The sequence below is a fragment of the Diabrotica virgifera genome, chromosome 7 (genome assembly GCF_917563875.1).
Source record: "Diabrotica virgifera virgifera chromosome 7, PGI_DIABVI_V3a".
Taxonomy (NCBI): Eukaryota; Metazoa; Arthropoda; class Insecta; order Coleoptera; family Chrysomelidae; genus Diabrotica; species Diabrotica virgifera.
In genome coordinates this window covers 90,928,884-90,950,295 of record NC_065449.1, presented here as the reverse complement: position 1 = coordinate 90,950,295, position 21,412 = coordinate 90,928,884, and the positions used below count along the sequence as shown (strand labels likewise).

Sequence of the window (21,412 nt, the reverse complement as noted above, 5' to 3'; positions counted from 1 at the left end):
AAAATTGTCTAAAATTACATTAAAAGTTGACAGTACTTCAGTAAAAAAAAACCTATTACTAAAATTTAAAAACTAAACACTAATTAAATTACAGGACAAAACAAAATTTAGATCTGAAGTACATGAGTAGAAAGCACCCATCAGAAGATAATTTTTAATTTGTCTCTTAAATTGGTTAAAATCAAGACTTTTAATAGATATTGGTATACAGTTATAAAATTTCAATGCTAGGTATCTGGTTCCATTTCTGGTCCTCTCAAGTCGACTGAAGTCTGGTACAAGGGCATCATGATTTCTAGTCTGATAAGTATGCTGTTGTGTTTTATACAGATCTACATTTTGATGAACATACAACAGGCACTGCATAATGTACACAGAAGGTAGTGTGAGAATCCTCAGGTTTCTGAAAGACTGCCTACAATCGTCCCGATAACCCTGACCTGTGATTATGCGAATACACTTTCTCTGCTGACCAAACACCTTATCTATATGGCAAGAGTGTCCCCAGGAAAGGATTGCGTAAGTTAGTCGTGAGTGAAAGTTGCTGTGATATGATGTAAGAAGGGTTTGAAGGGAGGTAACCTTAGATAGGTTTCTAAATAAAAAGAGTTGGCTTGAGAGCTTTTGGGAAAGTTTCAGTATGTGCCGTTCCCAAGTGAGTCCCTGATCAAGATAAACACCAAGAAATTTAGCTTCCTGTGAACAATCTGTTAAAATGGGATGTGTAATGGTGTTATGTCTTAGGGTAAAGTTCACTGTTTGTGATTTTGAGTTATTGAGAGAGAGACGATTTGCCAAAAACCATTGGAACAAATTGCTCTCTGTGGTCTCAAGATCAATATCACTGATTTGGGAAGGGTGGTAACTTTGATAGCATGTAGTATAATCAGCAAATAGGACTGTGCTTACCGGGCCCTCTTGTGAAAATCCCAAGTCATTTATATAAATGAGAAATAATATTGGACCTAGAACTGACCCTTGAGGCACTCCATACATCAAAGGTTTTTTATCAGATTTAAGCTGGTTAAAAAACACATATTGAAATCTATCTGATAGATAAGACTCAATCAATTGAATAGACATAGGATGAAAATTATAGGCATGTAATTTTTTAAGAAGAATACTATGAGTGACACAATCAAAAGCTTTAGTAAGATCAAGGAACGAGGCAAGGGTATCAAGAAAGTTTTCAAATCCTTCCAAAATACTGCCTGTAAAATGATCGATAGCAAGTGTTGTTGTTTTGTTTTTTCTAAACCCAAATTGCTGCACTGCAAAAAGCCGATTAGATTCAAAATAGTCATTGATCTGCTTCTTTAGGATTCTCTCAAACACTTTGGAAAGAATTGGCAAAAGAGAAATTGGACGAAAGTTATTATGATCATCAGCCGAACCTTTACGTTTAAAGAGAGGTATGACTTTCGCAGTTTTAAACACTGAAGGAAAAATGCAGGATGAAATTGAGTAGCTTATTAGTTTAGTTAAAGGTAAGCTAATGTTGTGTTTAATTGCCTTGATTATTTTTGTGTTCATTCCATCCGGGTCCTTGCTCTGGCTATTTTTTAATTCTTCAATTGCTTTTACAACTTCCTCCAAATTTGTTGGCTCAAATCTGAAGGAGCAATGATTAGAGGCGAATGAAGGAGCATGTGGTATAAAACTAAGGTATGTATTGAATGATTGATCAGTATAATTAAGTGTATTTATTACATTTTCAGCAATACCACAGAAGAAATCATTAAAACTATTTGCATTGAGTGATGAATTTTTTATTGGTAAATTCTTACATCTTGAGTTTATTAGGGACCACATAGCCTGTTGACGGTTGTTAGAGTTTAATATAAAATCATCATTAGATTTAATCTTTGCCTTATGTATAGCATGTCTGTATTTTTTCCTATATTCTGAGAGTGTTTTCTTTGTCACTAAAACGGGGTCATTTTTATTTAAAGATGTCAAAAATTGTAGTTTCTCCCTCATAAGTTTCAAATCATCATTAAACCAAGAATTTTTTTTACATTGTTTACCTTGCTCAACAAGCCTAGATTTTTCAGGAAAAGACAGATTTATTGCCTGCGTTAAAATATCGATAAACATTTTAAACCTTGAGTCCACATCAATACATTCATTATCAATAAATTCAAAATTTTGTAAGCAAAGATTGTTATTTAAAGAGGCCAGTCCCATCTCTGTAATGGGCCTGTAGCTTATTCTAGATTTAGAAGTAGTTTGGGACACTTCACATTTAAACAATATGCCTTTGTGGTCTGAAGTGTGTGAAAGATCAACAGCTTCGGATTGCAACATGGTACTATTAATATTTGTAAATATGTTATCAAGACATCTATTCTAACGGGTGTTAAATTTTATTGATTTTTTGAGGTTATAGGATCTAAAGAAATTGCACAGATCCAGGGCTGCAATATCCCTTTCATCGAAGTGCACATTGAAATCCCCTGTTATAATAAGAGGTTTATTTGTATTTAACTTTTTGAAAACTTTTGACATTGTATTGAAGAATTGATTTAAATCACCATCTGGGGTACGATACACAGTGACAAGTTGAATATCAAATTTTACCAAATGTACACCTGTTATTTCACAATATTTTTCAAGAGACAAACTTTCAAGATTTAATGAAACAGAATCAAAGGTTTCTTTAATATATATACTTACACCCCCATGAGAGCCCACAGTCCTTGCAAAGCCAGAAATCATTCTGTAGTTCTTAATTTTAATTGAAAATAGTTCCTCAGATACTAGCCAGTGTTCATTTATACATAAGCAATCTGCTGATACTTCACTGAGGAGGACATCCAGATCTAAGAAGGAGGTACGCAAACATTGTATATTACAGTGTAAAATAGTTTTTTGTGCTTTCTTAAAATTTCCTAAAATACCTTTATTATTATTATTATGTACAGGAACATTTACTGCACCACGGTTTTCTTCAGCGGATTCACTGAGGATCGAGGGCGTTGAACATGGAGAAAATGGTTTATGTTAGTTCCCAGTGGCCATAAATCAGATGACATTATGGCATCATTGTTTATCTCAGGAACTCCTACCTTAAAAGAGCTATATAGGTGGTTCTTTTTGGTAGCCATCTTCTCACACACACAGTCCTGGTCAAGCTCATATTTTTTGAGAAAGTTGAAAACATCAGTTGCTTCAGTTTCAGGAGTAAAACCTGATATAAATACCCATGATTTAATTGGAGTAGGTGCTACAACCTTTAGTAGGTTATCAGTGTTAATGCCTTTCTTGGGACTTGGTCTTCTGTTTTGTTTTCTTTTTTTATATGACACCAGTTTGAAACCATCATTTTCAGTCACTTCCTCTTAGATGACGGGAAGGATTTGTAACTCAGAAGAGAGTTGTGAGTTTAGATTGGAATCATTGGCAATGTGGCTTTGATCTTGCTGAGTATTGTGATGCAATTGCGATTTTTGTTGTTTTTGATGTTGACTGACAGTGACATTTTTGACGACTTTGACGTTGTCATCTTTCACTCCTTCCACTGCAGTTTGCGAAACTGTCGGTAATACGGTGTTGCCAATGTCAACAAAATTTCCTGTTAGCTTTTTAGGGGATGGCCTTGGTGGCTTTCTAACCTCACTTCTTGCGATGTCCAGTTTTTCTAGAAGAATTACCTGATTTTTGTTCAGCAAATCGTTGTTTTCCACCAATAGCTTATTTTTTTCCTCCAGAAGTTTGATGATAATTTCATACAGACTCTTCTCTGTCTCCCAAAAGTCGACACACCCATAAGCCGGAATGTGACGACAAGCTGCAGTCTTCTGAGTGGCTGCCTGAATTAAGCAAGATGAATGGAACGATTTTTCACATTTCCCGCATTGCACTGTGCAAGTTGAACTTTTCTTACAATGAAAACAGTAAATTTTCAACTTTTCGTCATGTTTTTCGCGTTGTTTTACAGACGCACTTGCCAAAACATCCCGACCGTCGGCCATCTTGGAGAATTGTGGATTAAGAACACATGAGGCTATAGTTGGGTTTTAATTTCAGTATTTTATAAATGCAACAATATTCCATAGGGTGTGGTGACTGAGAAAAAATTACTTTTTGATTGGTACACCCGGTATACAATAACAATGGACAGCCGGAGTGATGACGTAGAAGTGTCAATTTTTATTGACATATGTCATGTCAGAGTTTTCCAAACAAACGTTGTTTAGTGTGGCAAATTTGTATTTTTTATTGTTTTTTCATAGACCAGTGCAGATAGCTCTAAAATGGACCAAAAAAATAAAAAATTAATAGCAGGATGAGACTAATTCCAAATGAAAGTACATATATTAGATAACATGTGGAACATTTTTCACCAAATCTGGATGAGGGGAACATGGGTTGGGGGAGCGTTTTTAGGGGTGAAAACGGTTAATTACGATTTGCGGCAAAACGGCACATCCTATCGAAAAAAGTTAAATTTCAAAGTTGTAGGTAATAAAAAGGTCTACAACTTTTGTAAATAAACATTTTTCACATAACCTCAAAATATCCGAGAAACTCGGAAAATTCGATGTTTTGATTTTATTTTTTCTCTCACTGAAAAAAAAATTTTTTTTACCAAATATGGTGGAAACTTACCTCTTTCTGTCCCAAACATGCTGTAATTTTTCTGTATAAAAATATTTTTTAAAACTCTTGTTTTTTATGTTTAAGGGAAAATGTAAGCATTTTTTCAATTGAAAAATCTCCCGAAATTTTTTTAGCTTTTTTAAAGAAGTTGGCATTTTTTGTTTATTGAAACCTCTATTTTCTGATGGTGTAAAAAATATATACGTTACTGTGGAAAATTTTGTCACAAAAGGCAAAAATCGGAAATTTATTTTCAACCTCTCACCATTTTCAGATTCTCAGACGAAATATAAGTTGCATAGCGAGCAGGAACCAACGAACCTCTGTTAAAAATTTACTACACTAATGCCGTTGTCTGTGATTTTTAATTTTGTGAATAAATTATAGTAAAAAAAAAATAAAAAACACGCTTTTAAAGCACTAAAAATTTAAAAATAAAATATTACTAGCTTTAATTTTAAAAGTTATTTTAAAATTTTTAGTGCTTTAAAAGCGTGTTTTTTATTTTTTTTAAACTATATTTTTTTTTTAAGTCGGCCTACTTACCTATAAACTACATTTTTTTAAAACTTTTTTCTCATGAACCAAATTAAAAGTCGCAACAACTTTTTTAACGAAAAAGTTTATTTAATACAAAAGAAAGTAATTATTATAATTTTAATGGCCAATTTTTCATCAATTAATTAAGTTTTTGCTTCGTATGCTGGCATTTCTTCATTACATTCGGTAATGCTTACAGATTCTGTAGTTTCCTCTAAATCTTCTAGACCATCATGGTCTTCGTCTACATTTTCTTCATTTGGCGTTGGTTTCTCATCCATAATGTAATCAACACGTACACACGTTTGATCCACTCTATGTGTCATCATGGTACACATAATGGCCGCGGCGCGGCGTCTGGCTGGGCTGCATTTACTCGCTATGCAACTTACATTACGTTTGAGAATCTGAAAATGGTGAGGGGTTGAAAATAAATTTCCGATTTTTGCCTTTTGTGACAAAATTTTCGACAGTAACGTATATATTTTTTTACACCATCAGAAAATAGAGGTTTCAATAAACAAAAAAAATGCCAACTTCTTTAAAAAAGCTAAAAAAATTTCGGGAGATTTTTCAATTGAAAAAATGCTTACATTTTCCCTTAAACATAAAAAACAAGGGTTTAAAAAATATTTTTATACAAAAAAAATTACAGCGTGTTTGGGACATAAAGAGGTAAGTTGCCACCATATTTGGTTAAAAAATTTTTTTTTAAGTGAGAAAAAAAATAAAATCAAAAACATCGAATTTTCCAATTTTCTCGGATATTTTGAGGTTATGTGAAAAATGATTATTTACAAAAGTTGTAGATCTTCTTATACCCTACAATTTTGCAATTTAACTTTTTTCGATAGGATGCGCCGTTTTGCCGCAAATCGTAATTAACCGTTTTCACCCCTAAAAACGCTCCCCCAACCCATGTTCCCCTCATCCAGATTTGGTGAAAAATGTTCCACATGTTATCTAATATGTGTACTTTCATTTGGAATTGGTCTCATCCTGCTATTAATTTTTTATTGTTTTTTTGCTATTTGCACTGGTCTATCAGTTTTTACAGAGAATATTTCCGTTTTTTGCAATATTTAAGTATTATTATAGTTACTACAACAATTTTAGAAGGTTGTGTAAATAATAAAGCATGACGTTTTATATAAATAACAATAAAATATATGTCTCGGTGAAGTAAGGTTACAATTTATTTGTTTTTTAGAAATTTTAGATTTTATATTTTATTTTATTTTTTTAGATTGAATACTACTAATTAAAAAGTCTTGGAATTCGGTAAAACCTTAATTTCAACGTGTTTACAATCTTTGTTTGCAAGTGATCATCATAACACTGAATATAGCCGCAGTTGGCTGTGACGTCACACTCCGGTCGTCTATTTACCTGTCTAGCAACAATATTATTAAACGATAATGTTCAAAAATATGACTATAACATTTAAAAAAATCACTTAAACCGGAAAACAGGTTTAGGAAATATGAGACATAAAAAATGACCAATTTTTAAAGTGATACGTTAATTTCTTGGAGAAATGTAGATATACATAATACAATTATAGATAAAGAACAGATTATACGAACATACATAATATACCCGAACAATACATACTGTTTCAAATATTCAAAGATAAAGCGATTACAAAAATTGCAATTCGGCATTCTTCAATATACATTATACAATAACTCACACACAGCCAACGGAATTGACAATGAGAGATACCTTGAAAACAATAAAGCTCTGTTGTTATGGGGCAGAGAATAGATAATCGGTAAATATGATTTATATAGGTACCTATATATAAAGAATCCACTACACCAAAATGTTGATATCCAAACAACATACACTGTTTCAAAGCGTTTTAATAGTGAAATACCTGTAGAATATTTAGTTCAATCTTTGCAAATGGAATTTTGTTTCGACATGCCGCGATGGGGCCCTTGAATGTCGGGGGGCCCCGTATAATTGATACGGCTGATACGGCGGTAGCTACGCCCCTGGCGTTAAGTAACAATGTATTTTAAATGGGATTTACTTTTTCGCACTGTTTGTAACTTTCGAGTTGTCATGGTGACAATCCTTAATTTTCGCGTTGTCATGGTGATGACAATATGAGCAATGAATTATAACAAGAGTTTTGACAGTTTTGTGGTTTGAAAGTAGTTGTAATTTTTAAATTTCAAAGTTCTAAAAATTGTAGAATAGAAGAGTTACAGCTTTTTTTAATTGTTTATCGTAGATAAAATATTGTATGAAACTGTGCGTGAAGTACCTTTTGCGAACTCGCTCCGTTGTCGCTCGTGCTCTAAAAATCGCGTGCGATCACAAAAAGCATACTTCACGAACTGTTTCATTAATAACTATTTTAGCACTACATTGGAGCGTTAAAAATGCTACTTTATAGCACTAGTGTTTAAAATTTTTAAGGCACTGCAGTTAAAAGTGAATTGTCAAATTGTGAAAAGTCAAAATATTTATATTTCATTTACTAACATTAATATTAATAGTAAAACTTGCACAATTTGAAAACGGTGGTTTAAAAGGTTTTTTAAAATTTAATTTAAACTCTATTATTGCATTTTTAACACGTTTGAAGAAAAAACAAGTTTATATAACGGTATAATATTTTCGCTAAGAATTTTTAGATATTCCCCTCGAGTGTAGACAACCAGTTCTATTTTTTACGGGTGATAGGTTTCATGGTTTCAGCAATTAACAAAAATATTGTATTTTATATATTTATAACGTTTGTAGAAAAAATATTGAAGGATATACGTGTTAAAAAGTACATTTTTAAGGCACTCATGTGAATTTCAGAATTCGCTTAGCTCATTCCGACTAAATATATTCTTTATATGCAAAAAATTTGAATGAATTTTGAATTAATTCGTTTTCAAGTAAGTACATTTACCAGCAATAGTCGTAACGTAATTGTTGTAAACCATAGTTTTATTTAGGTTGTTATTTGTCATCTTTACAGTATGTATTTAACTAGTTATTTAAATTTAATAGTGTTATTTTTAAAAATAACGCCATTAGGGAAATATATCATATTATATCTGACTTTGACATCATGTAATTATTTATCAAATACTATACCAGTCGGACATAATTAAAAGAATTTACTAATAATTATTGTAATAAAAATATGTATATAAAATCAAAGAAATAGATAGTTATTATTTGTGAAATATTCTGTTTTAGTTTTCGCACCCCCATTTTCAACGCGATTTCCTGGTCAACGGTTTGAGCAACAAAATTCGGATTAGAGCAACTAATTAGCACATAAATAGCACTAAATTTATCACCACAAAAATATCAATAAGATTGAACTTTTTTCGGTGTGGGTGGGTGCAGCTTTCCATTAAGCAGGACGCCCCCACTTTGACCGAGATTTCCTGGTCAACGGTTTGAGCAACAAAATTCGGATTAGAGCAACTAATTGGCACATAAATAGCACTAAATTTATCACTAAAACAAATCAATGAGTTTGAAGTTTTTTCGGTGTGGGTGGGTGCAGTTTGCCATTAAGCTTGACCCCCCCAATTTGAACGCTATTTCCTGGTAAACGGTTTGAGCAACAAAATTCGGAATAGAGCAGCTAATTAGCACATAAAGAGCACTAAATTTTTCACCAAAAAAATCAAGAAATTTGAGCTTTGTTCGGTGTGGGTGGGTGCAGCTTGCCATTAACCTGCACCCCCCCACTTTCAACGCGATTTCTTGGTCAACGGTTTGAGCAACAAAATTCGGAATAGAGCAACTAATTAGCACATAAATAGCACTAAATTTTTCACCAAAGAAATCAAGAAGTTTGAGCTTTTTTCGGTGTGGGTGGGTGCAACTTGCCAATAACTTGCCCCCCCCCCCCCACTTTCAACGCGATTTCTTGGTCAACGGTTTGAGCAACAAAATTCGGATTAGAGCAAATAATTAGCACATAAATAGCACTAAATTTATCACCAAAAAAAAATCAATGAGTTTGAAGTGTTTTCGGTGTGGGTGGGTGCAGTTTGCCATTAAGCTTGACCCCCCCAATTTGAACGCGATTTCCTGGTAAACGGTTTGAGCAAAAAATTTCGGAATAGAGCAACTAATTAGCACATAAATAGCACTAAATTTTCACCAAAAAAATCAAGAAATTTGAGCTTGTTTCGGTGTGGGTGGGTGCAGGATTGCCATTAAACTGCACCCCCCAGTTTCAACGCGATTTCCTGGTCAACGGTTTGAGCAACAAAATTCGGAATAGAGCAACTAATTAGCACATAAATAGCACTAAACTTTTCACCGAAAAAATCAAGAAATTTGAGCTTTTTTCGGTGTGGGTGGGTGCAGCTTGCCATTAACCTGCACCCCCCCCCCATTTTCAACGCGATTTCTTGGTCAACGGTTTGAGCAACATAATTCGGATTAGAGCAACTAATTTGCACATAAATAGTACTAAATTTATCACCACAAAAAAATCAATACGATTGAACTTTTTTCGGTGTGGGTGGGTGCAGCTTTCCATTAAGCTGGACGCCTCCACTTTGACCGAGATTTCCTGGTCAACGGTTTGAGCAACAAAATTCGGAATAGAGCAACTAATTAGCACATAAATAGCGCTAAATTTTTCACCAAAAAAATCAAGAAATTTGAGCTTTTTTCGGTGTGGGTGGGTGCAGCTTGCCATTAACCTGCACCCCCCATTTTCAACGCGATTTCTTGGTCAACGGTTTGAGCAACAAAATTCGGATTAGAGCAACTAATTAGCACATAAATAGCACTAAATTTATCACCGCAAAAAAATCAATAAGATTGAACTTTTTTCGGTGTGGATGGGTGCAGGATTGCCATTAAACTGCACCCCCCACTTTCAACGCGATTTCCTGGTCAACGGTTTGAGCAACAAAATTCGGATTAGAGCAACTAATTAGCACATAAATAGCACTAAATTTATCACCAAAAAAAATCAATAAGAATGAACTTTTTTCGGTGTGGGTGGGTGCAGCTTGCCATTAAGCTGGACCCCCAATTTGAACGCGATTTCCTGGTCAACGGTTTGAGCAACAAAATTCGGAATAGAGCATCTAATTAGCACATAAATAGCACTAAATTTTTCACCAAAAATATCAAGAAGTTTGAGCTTGTTTCGGTGTGGGTGGGTGCAGGATTGCCATTAAACTGCACCCCCCAGTTTCAACGCGATTTCCTGGTCAACGGTTTGAGCAACAAAATTCGGATTAGAGCAACTAATTAGCACATCAATAGCACTAAATTTTTCACCAAAAAAATCAAGAAATTTGAGCTTTTTTCGGTGTGGGTGGGTGCAGCTTGCCATTAACCTGCATCCAACCACTTTCAACGCGATTTCTTGGTCAACGGTTTGAGCAACAAAATTCGGATTAGAGCAACTAATTAGCACATAAATAGCACTAAATTTATCACCACAAAAAAATCAATAAAATTGAACTTTTTTCGGTGTGGGTGGGTGCAGCTTGCCATTAAGCTGGAGGCCCCCACTTTGACCGAGATTTCCTGATCAACGGTTTGAGCAACAAAATTCGGAATAGTGCAACTAATTAGCACTAAATTTTTCACCAAAAAAATCAAGAAATTTGAGCTTTTTTCGGTGTGGGTGGGTGCAGCTTGCCATTAACCTGCACCCCGCACTTTCAACGCGATTTCTTGGTCAACGGTTTGAGCAACAAAATTCGGATTAGAGCAACTAATTAGCACATAAATAGCACTAAATTTATCACCACAAAAAATCAATAAGATTGAACTTTTTTCGGTGTGGGTGGGTGCAGGATTGCCATTAAACTGCACCCCCCACTTTCAACGCGATTTCCGGGTCAACGGTTTGAGCAACAAAATTCGGATTAGAGCAACTAATTAGCACATAAATAGCACTAAATTTATCAACAAAAAAATCAATAAGTATGAACTTTTTTTCGGTGTGGGTGCGTGCAGCTTGCCATTAAGCTGGACCCCCCAATTTGAACGCGATTTCCTGGTCAACGGTTTGAGCAACAAAATTCGGAATAGAGCAACTAATTAGCACATAAATAGCACTAAATTTTTCACTAAAGAAATCAAGAAGTTTGAGCTTTTTTCGGTGTGGGTGGGTGCAACTTGCCATGAACTTGTACCCCCCACTTTCAACGCGATTTCTTGGTCAACGGTTTGAGCAACAAAATTCGGATTAGAGCAACTAATTAGCACATAAATAGCACTAAATTTTTCACTAAAGAAATCAAGAAGTTTGAGCTTTTTTCGGTGTGGGTGGGTGCAGCTTGCCATTAACCTGCACCCCGCACTTTCAACGCGATTTCTTGGTCAACGGTTTGAGCAACAAAATTCGGATTAGAGCAACTAATTAGCACATAAATAGCACTAAATTTATCACCACAAAAAATCAATAAGATTGAACTTTTTTCGGTGTGGGTGGGTGCAGGATTGCCATTAAACTGCACCCCCCACTTTCAACGCGATTTCCGGGTCAACGGTTTGAGCAACAAAATTCGGATTAGAGCAACTAATTAGCACATAAATAGCACTAAATTTATCAACAAAAAAATCAATAAGTATGAACTTTTTTTCGGTGTGGGTGCGTGCAGCTTGCCATTAAGCTGGACCCCCCAATTTGAACGCGATTTCCTGGTCAACGGTTTGAGCAACAAAATTCGGAATAGAGCAACTAATTAGCACATAAATAGCACTAAATTTTTCACTAAAGAAATCAAGAAGTTTGAGCTTTTTTCGGTGTGGGTGGGTGCAACTTGCCATGAACTTGTACCCCCCACTTTCAACGCGATTTCTTGGTCAACGGTTTGAGCAACAAAATTCGGATTAGAGCAAATAATTAGCACATAAATAGCACTAAATTTATCACCAAAAAAAAAATCAATGAGTTTGAAATTTTTTCGGTGTGGGTGGGTGCAGTTTGCCATTAAGCTTGACCCCCCTAATTTGAAGAAGTTTGAGCTTTTTTCGGTGTGGGTGGGTGCAACTTGCCATGAACTTGTACCCCCCACTTTCAACGCGATTTCGTGGTAAACAGTTTGAGCAACAAATTTCGGAATAGAGCAACTAATTAGCACATAAATAGCACTAAACTTATCACCAAAAAAATCAAGAAGTTTGAGCTTTTTTCGGTGTGGGTGGGTGCAGCTTTACATTAACCTGCACCCCCCCAATTTCAACGCGATTTCCTGGTAAACGGTTTGAGCAACAAAATTCGGAATAGATCAACTAATTAGCACATAAATAGCACTAAATTTTTCACAAAAAAAATCAAGAAGTTTGAGCCTTTTTCGGTGTGGGTGGGTGCAGCTTGCCATTAACCTGCACCCCCCATTTTCAACGCGATTTCCTGGTAAACGGTTTGAGCAACAAATTTCGGAATAGAGCAACTAATTAGCACATAAATAGCACTAAATTTATCACCAAAAAAATCAAGAAGTTTGAGCGTTTTTCGGTGTGGGTGGGTGCAGCTTTACATTAACCTGCACCCCCCTAATTTCAACGCGATTTCCTGGTAAACGGTTTGAGCAACAAATTTCGGAATAGAGCAACTAATTAGCACATAAATAGCACTAAATTTATCACCAAAAAAAATCAAGAAGTTTGAGCTTTTTTCGGTGTGGGTGGGTGCAGCTTTACATTAACCTGCACCCCCCACTTTCAACGCGATTTCCTGGTAAACGGTTTGAGCAACAAAATTCGGAATAGAGCAACTAATTAGCACATAAATAGCACTAAATTTTTTGCCTAGTCCGAACTTTATTCGCGATGGTGGGGGGTGCAGCTTAATATGGGTTCGTTTTAAGTGTTGGCAAACGCGATGGATCCAAAATCATAATACTACATAGTAATAGTACATCCTATCTTTTAATACTTGCACTAAAAAATATAATCTTTTAATTATATTCTAAAAAAACCAACTCCTGTACACCAGCAACGGCATCATTCAACACTAGGTTCAGGTTGTGTACGGAGCTTTGTCTCCGCGCTTTGTACGGTGTAAGTAAGGTGCTTTGATTGTATAAATTTTAAAATTCCATTTACAAGACCTTCTGCACTTTGGTCTAACATACGATTAAATCCCAAAAAACTTTCAACAACTTCTGCTTTAGAAGATAAATTATTTTCATCGCAAGTTACATAACGGAAAATAAAATTAAGCTGATCGTGTTTCGAAATACCTTGAGTGGTATCAAGAATTATTGAATAAAACATTTTTTTTTTTTTAATTAATCAATTTGTTTTCAGTTTCTTGAGCCAGCAAATTTACAACTTCGTTTTGTATTTGAGGGCCCAAGTAATTAGTTTTTTTAAGTTATTTTTTTTATCGATTAATTTAGCTTAAACAAGATCATACTTAGCTACTTAAAGAACCACCGACAAAACATTATCTTTTTGGAATTCACTTTCATCTAAACTACCAACATGTCCACGAAAGTACGAAACCAGGGGCGGTTTCTCCATTGGTTCACTTGTGCAGTGAACACCCAATCAAATTTCATTAAAATATATATTTTTAAAAATCTCATAAATATCATAGTATCATTAAAATATAACTGTATTTATTAATCACATAATTTATTTGCACAACACCGCTACGCTAGATGCACGTGGTAAGTGCAGAATTTAAATTGAACCCAGCCACTATACAGTACCCCTATAGAAGAACGAGAGCTCTTAAATCCATGAACCAGCGATTCTTCTATCTTAAAACATTAAGGATTTGTGCACTGCACACAGAGACCGGGGCCGAGCGTTTCGATTCACAGTTTGGCATTTTCTATTGTGGGAATTTATTAAATACAATATTGGTAGGTAGTTTTTTTAGGATGGAGCCTTATTCAGTGAAGTTTATAAAAGAAAATGCAAATAGTTTTGAAAATCGACTTCTTATAAAAAGAATGGGCTAACGTGGCCGGAGATAAACTTGGTACAAGAATGTGCAATAAGAAACAAAAAGTTTAAACATTGTTTTAAAGTTGAACAATATATAAAAACTTCGTGATTATGCGGGTGTGATAAACTACATTCTTTATTTTGTTTTCCATGTTTAATGTTTTCAAAGAATAAAACTATAATTTCAATCTCGGTCTTTGGATGCCGTTAAAATAAACGGATTTTTAAACAGTTTTGACAACGACATTTCAATATTCGTAACTTCTGCGTCCACCTTCACCACCGAAGAAGCGCCATCATTCAGTAGGTATCATATTCTGCACAAAACAAAAAAAAAGTGTGTGACATCCTGACTAATCGGGTCAAAGATAGGTTTCATTTTACAGAACATCTTTTGGCAAGGCCTTTTACATTCTTTAATTGAACACCCTCCTTAAGTTACCACGAGCCGCCACTGTACGAAACGCTAAATTGCACCCGAAAACAGTAAGAGTTACGTCCATTACCCGCTTCGTTATTTCCTTATTTAAATTCAAATTCCCTATTTTGATGCTTATTAGGAAAATTTGTTTTGGTCCCCAATTTAAAGATAGTAGAAGTATTAAGCTTGAAGGCTTTAAGGGGCCCCTCCTAACGTCGGCCCCCCGCCTTGTCGGCACTGCGGCCGTGTCAGCCACGCCACTGAACAAATCACAGGAAATGTCTGGAATTTAGGGTTTGTTTCAAACCTTTATAAATGAATTAATTATTGATTTAAAGTTTTCCTTTTACAGTAGTGACGATATAATTCCAGTTCTTGGTACCATGCTAAAGTGCTGATTTAGGTGGCTTTCTAGTACGTAATTGTTAATTTTATGATATTTTGCCGTAGTTGCGTTCCTTTTTCCGTAAAATAGTGCAGAAAATAAGGTACAAAGTAGCCTGTCGGGGACTCTTTTTGAGTTTTATGTACCTCGATTACCAAAACCTCTGTTTCCTGCAGTAGGTCCAGTGGACTTTTTAAATTATTAACAACTTAAGGCCAAAAATGCCCAAGAACTTTCATCTCCCAGTAAAACACATTTTGAACGGATTGGGAAATATTATTTATTACCTAAATAAAACACGTTTAAAGCTTTAAAATGGCAATTTGTGAATGTTACTAAGTTACTAATTTGCTGCTGTGAAAACTGTAAAATCTGAGAATTCTTAATTTTCATTAAATTTTATTAACTATTGTAAAAATAAGTCTACATCCTTGATATTCCTTGGAAAGTTAAGTCTTATTATAGTGTTAAAAATGTAGTTGAAATTTCATAGTGATTCATTAATTAGTTTAAAAGTTATTCATTGGGTGGTATGAATAAAAACGGAGTATAAACTCCGAGTATGTTCTCATGAGTGTGAGCTTAAAATATAAGTTTATACTCCATTTCATATTACTAAAAATATTTTGATGTAATGAGTTTCTACTCAGAGTACATAAGAGTAGATACTCTCTATTTAAATTTTAAATCGTTGGAAATCGTTGTTTTAGTTGTCCAAAACATCTTTCAATTAATACATGCTCCTTTGTAAATAATTTGTTATAAGCAAATTCTACAGGAGTATTCCGATTTCTAAAGATCGAGTATTTCGATTTTTTTCGATTAACCGCGGTGCTACGCCATAACCTCCATCTCCAAAAAGTATTGCATTTAACCTCCTAAACTTATTTTTAGCAATGTTACTTTGTGAGTTGCTCCGTATCCGTGAATCATGGATGGATCTTGGCCATGATACGCCCACGTATGTAAACCACTCATCTGCATTGCAAGTGGCTTGAACGTTCATACAGTGATATCCTTGAAGAGGTGGTTTTTTATTTTTATGTGGGTGCTATTGATCACACCCACGGCACACGGAAAAGTGCACGGAACATTTTATCCAACGTGCACATTTTTTATTATCTGGTCAGCAACTTGCGTCACAACCAACGGCGGATCCAGCAACCTTGCAAGGAGGGGGCAATGAAATAAAAATTTTCTCGTCACTCGCGTACGCAGGATTTTTTTTCGGTATGGGCTGTTACTTTATTTTTCTTCATGTACCATGTCCTTTCAGAACGTTGGTTACTATCATAGCTATCTTAATTTTATTCACTGCCACCCTAAATCAACCACAAAATGCTTTTTCGTCCTGGACTAAGGTTGCCTTCTATTTTCACTTGCATATTTTGTAGCAACCTATATTTGAAACTTCTCATTACATGTCCAAAATACTCCACTTTTCTCTTCTTGATGCCTTCTATAATCTCAGTAGTCTTGCTGAGGCTGAGACGTTTTAGTATTGTGGAGTTTCGAATCTTCTTCACCCAAGATACTTTTAAAATTCTCCTATAAAACCACATTTCGAAAGCCTCAAGGCGATTTAGGTAAGTAGATCAATTTTATTCACAGTCCAAGGCTCGACACCATACAGTAAGACCGAGAACACGTACTTTGGAGAAGGAATTCTGTTTTATGTTTCATTCCGTTATTCAGTTGTCAACAGGACACAAAACTCACTATTTATTTTCAATCGTAATTATCTCTTTCTTAAAAAAAAGGCGACACCAGGCGAAGTCTCAAGGAAGGGGTAATTGACCCCATTGACCCCCCTTGGATCCGCGCCTGGTCACAACCTTAGACACAGTAGTTTGATGAACACCAATATAATCTCCCACTCCTGTTCCAAATCCCGGATCACCTACATATCTTAAAAATATTTTCATTTTATCAAAGTTACATATTTTATCCCTATTACTTTGATTCTTCCGATTCTTCACTCAGAAAGTTGTTTAACCTTTTCAGCCCCAAAAACAATAGTATATTGTACAACAAGAGAGAAAAAAGGCATATTTCTCACGAGTGCAGAAGTTTGTTGGCACGAGCCCAGGTACGAGGCGAGTGCCGCAAATCAAGCGAGGGAGAAATATGTCGTTTTCTCACGTGTTGTACACTGTATTTTTTCTATGGATGCGTTTTTTTCAAGAATACAAACTTCAAAATTAAATAATTTAGTTGCTTTTATCTAGATTATATGCCAAAATTGAAATAAATTATAAACATATTATACACATAATATGTAAGTATTTAGTATTCTTAATATTTATATACTTTTATTTATTTAAAATTATAGTTACCAGTTATATTTGAACAGTTTTGAAAGGTAATTCTTGGTAAGTTTTCATTTGACACATTTTATTTGACAAAAATCTTTGTGTTTGTATTGTGCATGTTACCATGGAAACCGCGATTCTACGTACGGAACCCGTGAGAAAAAATATTTCTCGCTGCAATGGCCGACTTTTCTCACAGCCTGAGAGATTGTTCGTTTTGAATGTATGTAAGTAGTGAGAGAAGTTGCACTTTGTATAGCATCCATAGAAAAATTTTTTATTATTTTAAAAATATTTTCTATTTTCTCTCCTCATTTGTGAAAACAATGAACGAAAATCTATAAAAACTATAAAAAAATTATTTGACAGACATAATATGACAGGTCCAGCATAATGGACATCAGGACTTAGCTTTCATATAATTTAAGTATGAAACTTAAAAAACATTCTGGTTCAGGAGAAATACACATATACATTTTGCATTTTGTACAAAAGAATCTCGTCTTCTTAGCGCATTCAAGAGATTTAGGCAATGCGATAAGAATTTCTATTGCTGACAGAGCATATTGGCACATTGTTATTACTGGTTTTTCTTACATCTATAGGCGGTAACTGGAAAACTGTAGATCTTTTTACAGGAATTATGAGCACTTCATCTTCAGTGTCTCCGGTTTTCTTGAAATAGATGCACCAGCTTGTCTCCCACTTGCAGGCTTACCACCTAGAGCTAGTGACCTTCCAACATACAGCTTAAATTCCTGTAAATCTATTTCCTTTGATCATTATCGTTATTTTCACTGACGAAAAAATCGTTATCTCTCAAAATAGCCTCCAATGCACTTTCCATCAATATCCTATTACTATCTGTAACTAAACTTAAAAAATGTGAGTATGGTAACATATTGGGCTAACTAAGTCCCAATGTCCAAAATGCTGGAAAAAAGTTTAGAGGACTGCTAACGTGTCCAGTTGTAATTATTTTCAAATATATATTTACCACAAATACGTCCAATCATCAAGTAACATACATTAAAAACAATCAATACTTTAAAGTACAGAAAAACAGTACAACTTACTAACTTACTGTATTTTTGTGGAGCCACCATCATAACTTAAAAAGTTTCACCACATGTAAAAACAAACTACCGAGGCAGGCGCTGTTGTCGAATTTTTCAAATGAGTAAATTTGACTGATAAATAGGAAGTCCAATACCGTGTAATAAATTAGTAAACATTTTCCAGCTGGCTGGACTTATGGACTGAGGAGGTTAAAAGCCTGTCAACCTTTCCTTTATTAAATCTATATAATAATGTCTCTGCTAATACTTTAAAGTCACAATCACACGTGCTTCTTATTCTTCTTCTTCTTTTTGTATAGGCATGACTCTGTTTTTTCAATGTGCCTGTAGTAAGTTGTCGTTCCATGGTTTTCGTGGTCTTTCCACTGATCGTCTTGCTATTGGGGAACCGTCTCTCCCTGTCCTGACTCCTCTTTTTATTGTCATTCGGCTTATGTGGTCAATCCAATCTATTCTTTTTTCTTACCAAGTTATTAATGTTATCCCCCTTGCACATCCGTCGTATATCTGTACTTCTAGCTCTGTCCCATAGAGTCTTACCATCGATTTTTCGAAGGCTTTTCATCTCCGCTGTTTCGAGCAATCTTTTTGTCCTCTCTGTGTCGGGTCGTGTTTCTGCCGCGTATGTAATTATTGGTATGATGACTGTTTTGTAAATTCTGCCTTTCATTTATTTTCCGATATATTTATTTCCCCATATTGTATCATTCAGGCAACCTGCGGCTCTGTATGCTCTATTCACTTGACCTTCCACTTGTGTTTCGAGCCTTCCGTAACTAGATAGTGTGATGCCTAGGTATTTAAACTCCATCACTTGTTCTATTATCTGACCTTTCAGCTCCAATCACACCTTATTGGATCTGCTGTTATAACCATGCATTTTGTCTTTGTTGAGAAAATTAATATGTTAAAGTTTCTGGTTTTATGTTAAATTGGTGTAGCATACGTTGTAAATCAACTTCACTTTGAGAGATTAATATTGCATCGTCTACATAGCAGATTATTTTAAGTTGTTTTTCTCCCATTTGGTGTCCTTTTTTAGTTCTTACTTTTTTATTATTTCGTCCATGATCAGGTTGAACAATAAAGGACTCCAAGAATCCTCCTGCCTTATCCCATTGCCGGCTTCAATTGCGTTAGTTAGTTCATCTTCCACTTTTACTTTTATTGTGTTGTTCTGGTAGATGTTTTCTATCGTTTTAATTATTCCTAGAGCTACCTCTCTCGAGTATAACAAATGGATAACGTCCTTTAATGTGACCCTGTCAAATGCTTTCTTAAGGTCCACGAAACATAAATATGCCGGTTTGTTTTATTCCAACGATTTCTCTTGAACTTGCCTCATTATAAATATAGCGTCAGTGCATGACTTTCTCGACCTAAAACCTTTTTGTTCTTCTGCTAATTGTATAATTTCATTCAATTTGTTTGTTATCGCTTTGGTGGTTAATTTTAATGTTGTGTTTACTAAGTTAATTTCTCTGTAATTCTCCGGGTCCGATTTGTCTCCTTTTTTGAAGAGAGGTATTAGGATGCTTGATCTCTATTCTTGTGGTATGTATTCTGTTTTGTTTTATTATTTTTTGTATTAGTTTTAATATTTGTTTAGTTAGATCTTGTCCTCCGTACTTTAGGAGTTCGTTCGATATTCTGTCCTCTCCTGGAGATTTTATATTTTTTAATTTTCTTAATGCTTCCTTTACTTCTCCCTCCTCAATATTTATTTCTTTGTTTGTCGTAACTTCAGGTGTTGGTGGATCATTATCATATTCATGTTTCCTTTTGAATGTGTTTCGCTTTTATTAATCCGTTCATCTTCTTTCTTTGCCCTCTGATCATTCTTCATACTTCTTTTTGTGTTCCGTAGAAGTCGTATTCCATCTGTTTTGAGAAACTCTGCCAGTGCTCCGTTTTTATTTGTCTCACTAAAGTATTCGTTTCGTTTCTGATTCGTTTGTAGTGGTTGTATGCCTGTTGTGTTTGGTTTGTTCTGTATTGTAAAAAGGCTTTCTTACTGGGTTACAATATTTTTTGAACGCAATTTAAATATATACTCAGCCATAGTCTTGCCACGATCAAACTGAAATCTGGTAACTACTAGACTCTAAATTTACGAAGTATATTCTCATCCTAAAAAGCATAAAGATATTTATATTTTATATCAAAAATATCAAAAATTCTCACAACAAACTTTATATAAGAGTACTACTCTGCAGTCTGCCGAGTATCTACTTCGGATTTTTATTCTTACTACGTGGAGTATGTACTCCAACATTTGGAGTATAAACTACATTCTCATTTTTATTCATACCAGCCATTTTTTTATCCCAAACAACTTATTTTGCAAGAGTCGTAATTGTCATTATCGCTTTCAATTATTATTATATGTTATAAACTTATATTATTTATAACTAACAATTAATTTTTATTTTACTATTATTGAATACTAAACGGATAATTTATTCCAAATCAAAAATAAATTTTCAAGCTTTTTCCTACTAGTCTATTATTTTCTTGCCATTTTTTATTAGGATGAGTTGTAACAATATAATCGACAGCAAAACCTATTATGCAATAGTTAACATTGGTATTACTGCCTGGTATCTTCTCCTTGTGTCGGTTGTCTTGATGAACCACGTACGTAGATTTTTTAGCCATTTATTAAATAAACTTAATTTGTATTTTAGATATCAAAGAACAAACGACAAGAAGATGAATTGTGGATACTTACTTCCCGTTTTCAAAAACTTCTTACAGGTTCTTTAAAAACAGACGAAGTTAACTTCAGAATATTGGCAGTAAAAATTGACAACTTAATACCTGGGACACGCTGTCAACCGACGAATAAAACTAACGAAGATGATGTCTATAATGTATTTATACATATTTATAATTCGAATCAAAACGTATGAATGCTCTAAGGACATTCTTAATGTGATTAAAAAAATAAATTTTATTTTTGTAAAGTTTTGTTTTAGTATTAAAAATATCGATTTTGTATAGTATATTTTCTATTATAGTTTATAGTTTCTAAGTTTATCTAAATCTAAATTGAGAAAAGATTGGTCATAAATTATACCACACATTCTGGGGTCAAAAATAGTTCTATTGAACGTAACTTACCTTAGTACAAATGTGGGCATGAAAAAAGTTACAGTCCTTTGAAATT

General features: G+C 34.4%; 1 protein-coding gene across 2 annotated transcripts in view; it reads left to right on the top strand.

Moving 5' to 3' along the window:
- The window catches only part of LOC126887829 (major royal jelly protein 3-like), a 175,141-nt gene extending 153,932 nt beyond the window's left edge, over positions 1-21,209 (top strand). For both annotated transcript variants that reach the window (XM_050655697.1, XM_050655696.1), the window contains exon 8: positions 20,931-21,209. In XM_050655697.1, the coding sequence (XP_050511654.1) occupies positions 20,931-21,155 (225 nt within the window). In that variant the 3' untranslated portion in view covers positions 21,156-21,209. The remainder of the gene's footprint in view (positions 1-20,930) is intronic.
- The last annotated feature ends 203 nt before the right edge of the window (positions 21,210-21,412 follow it).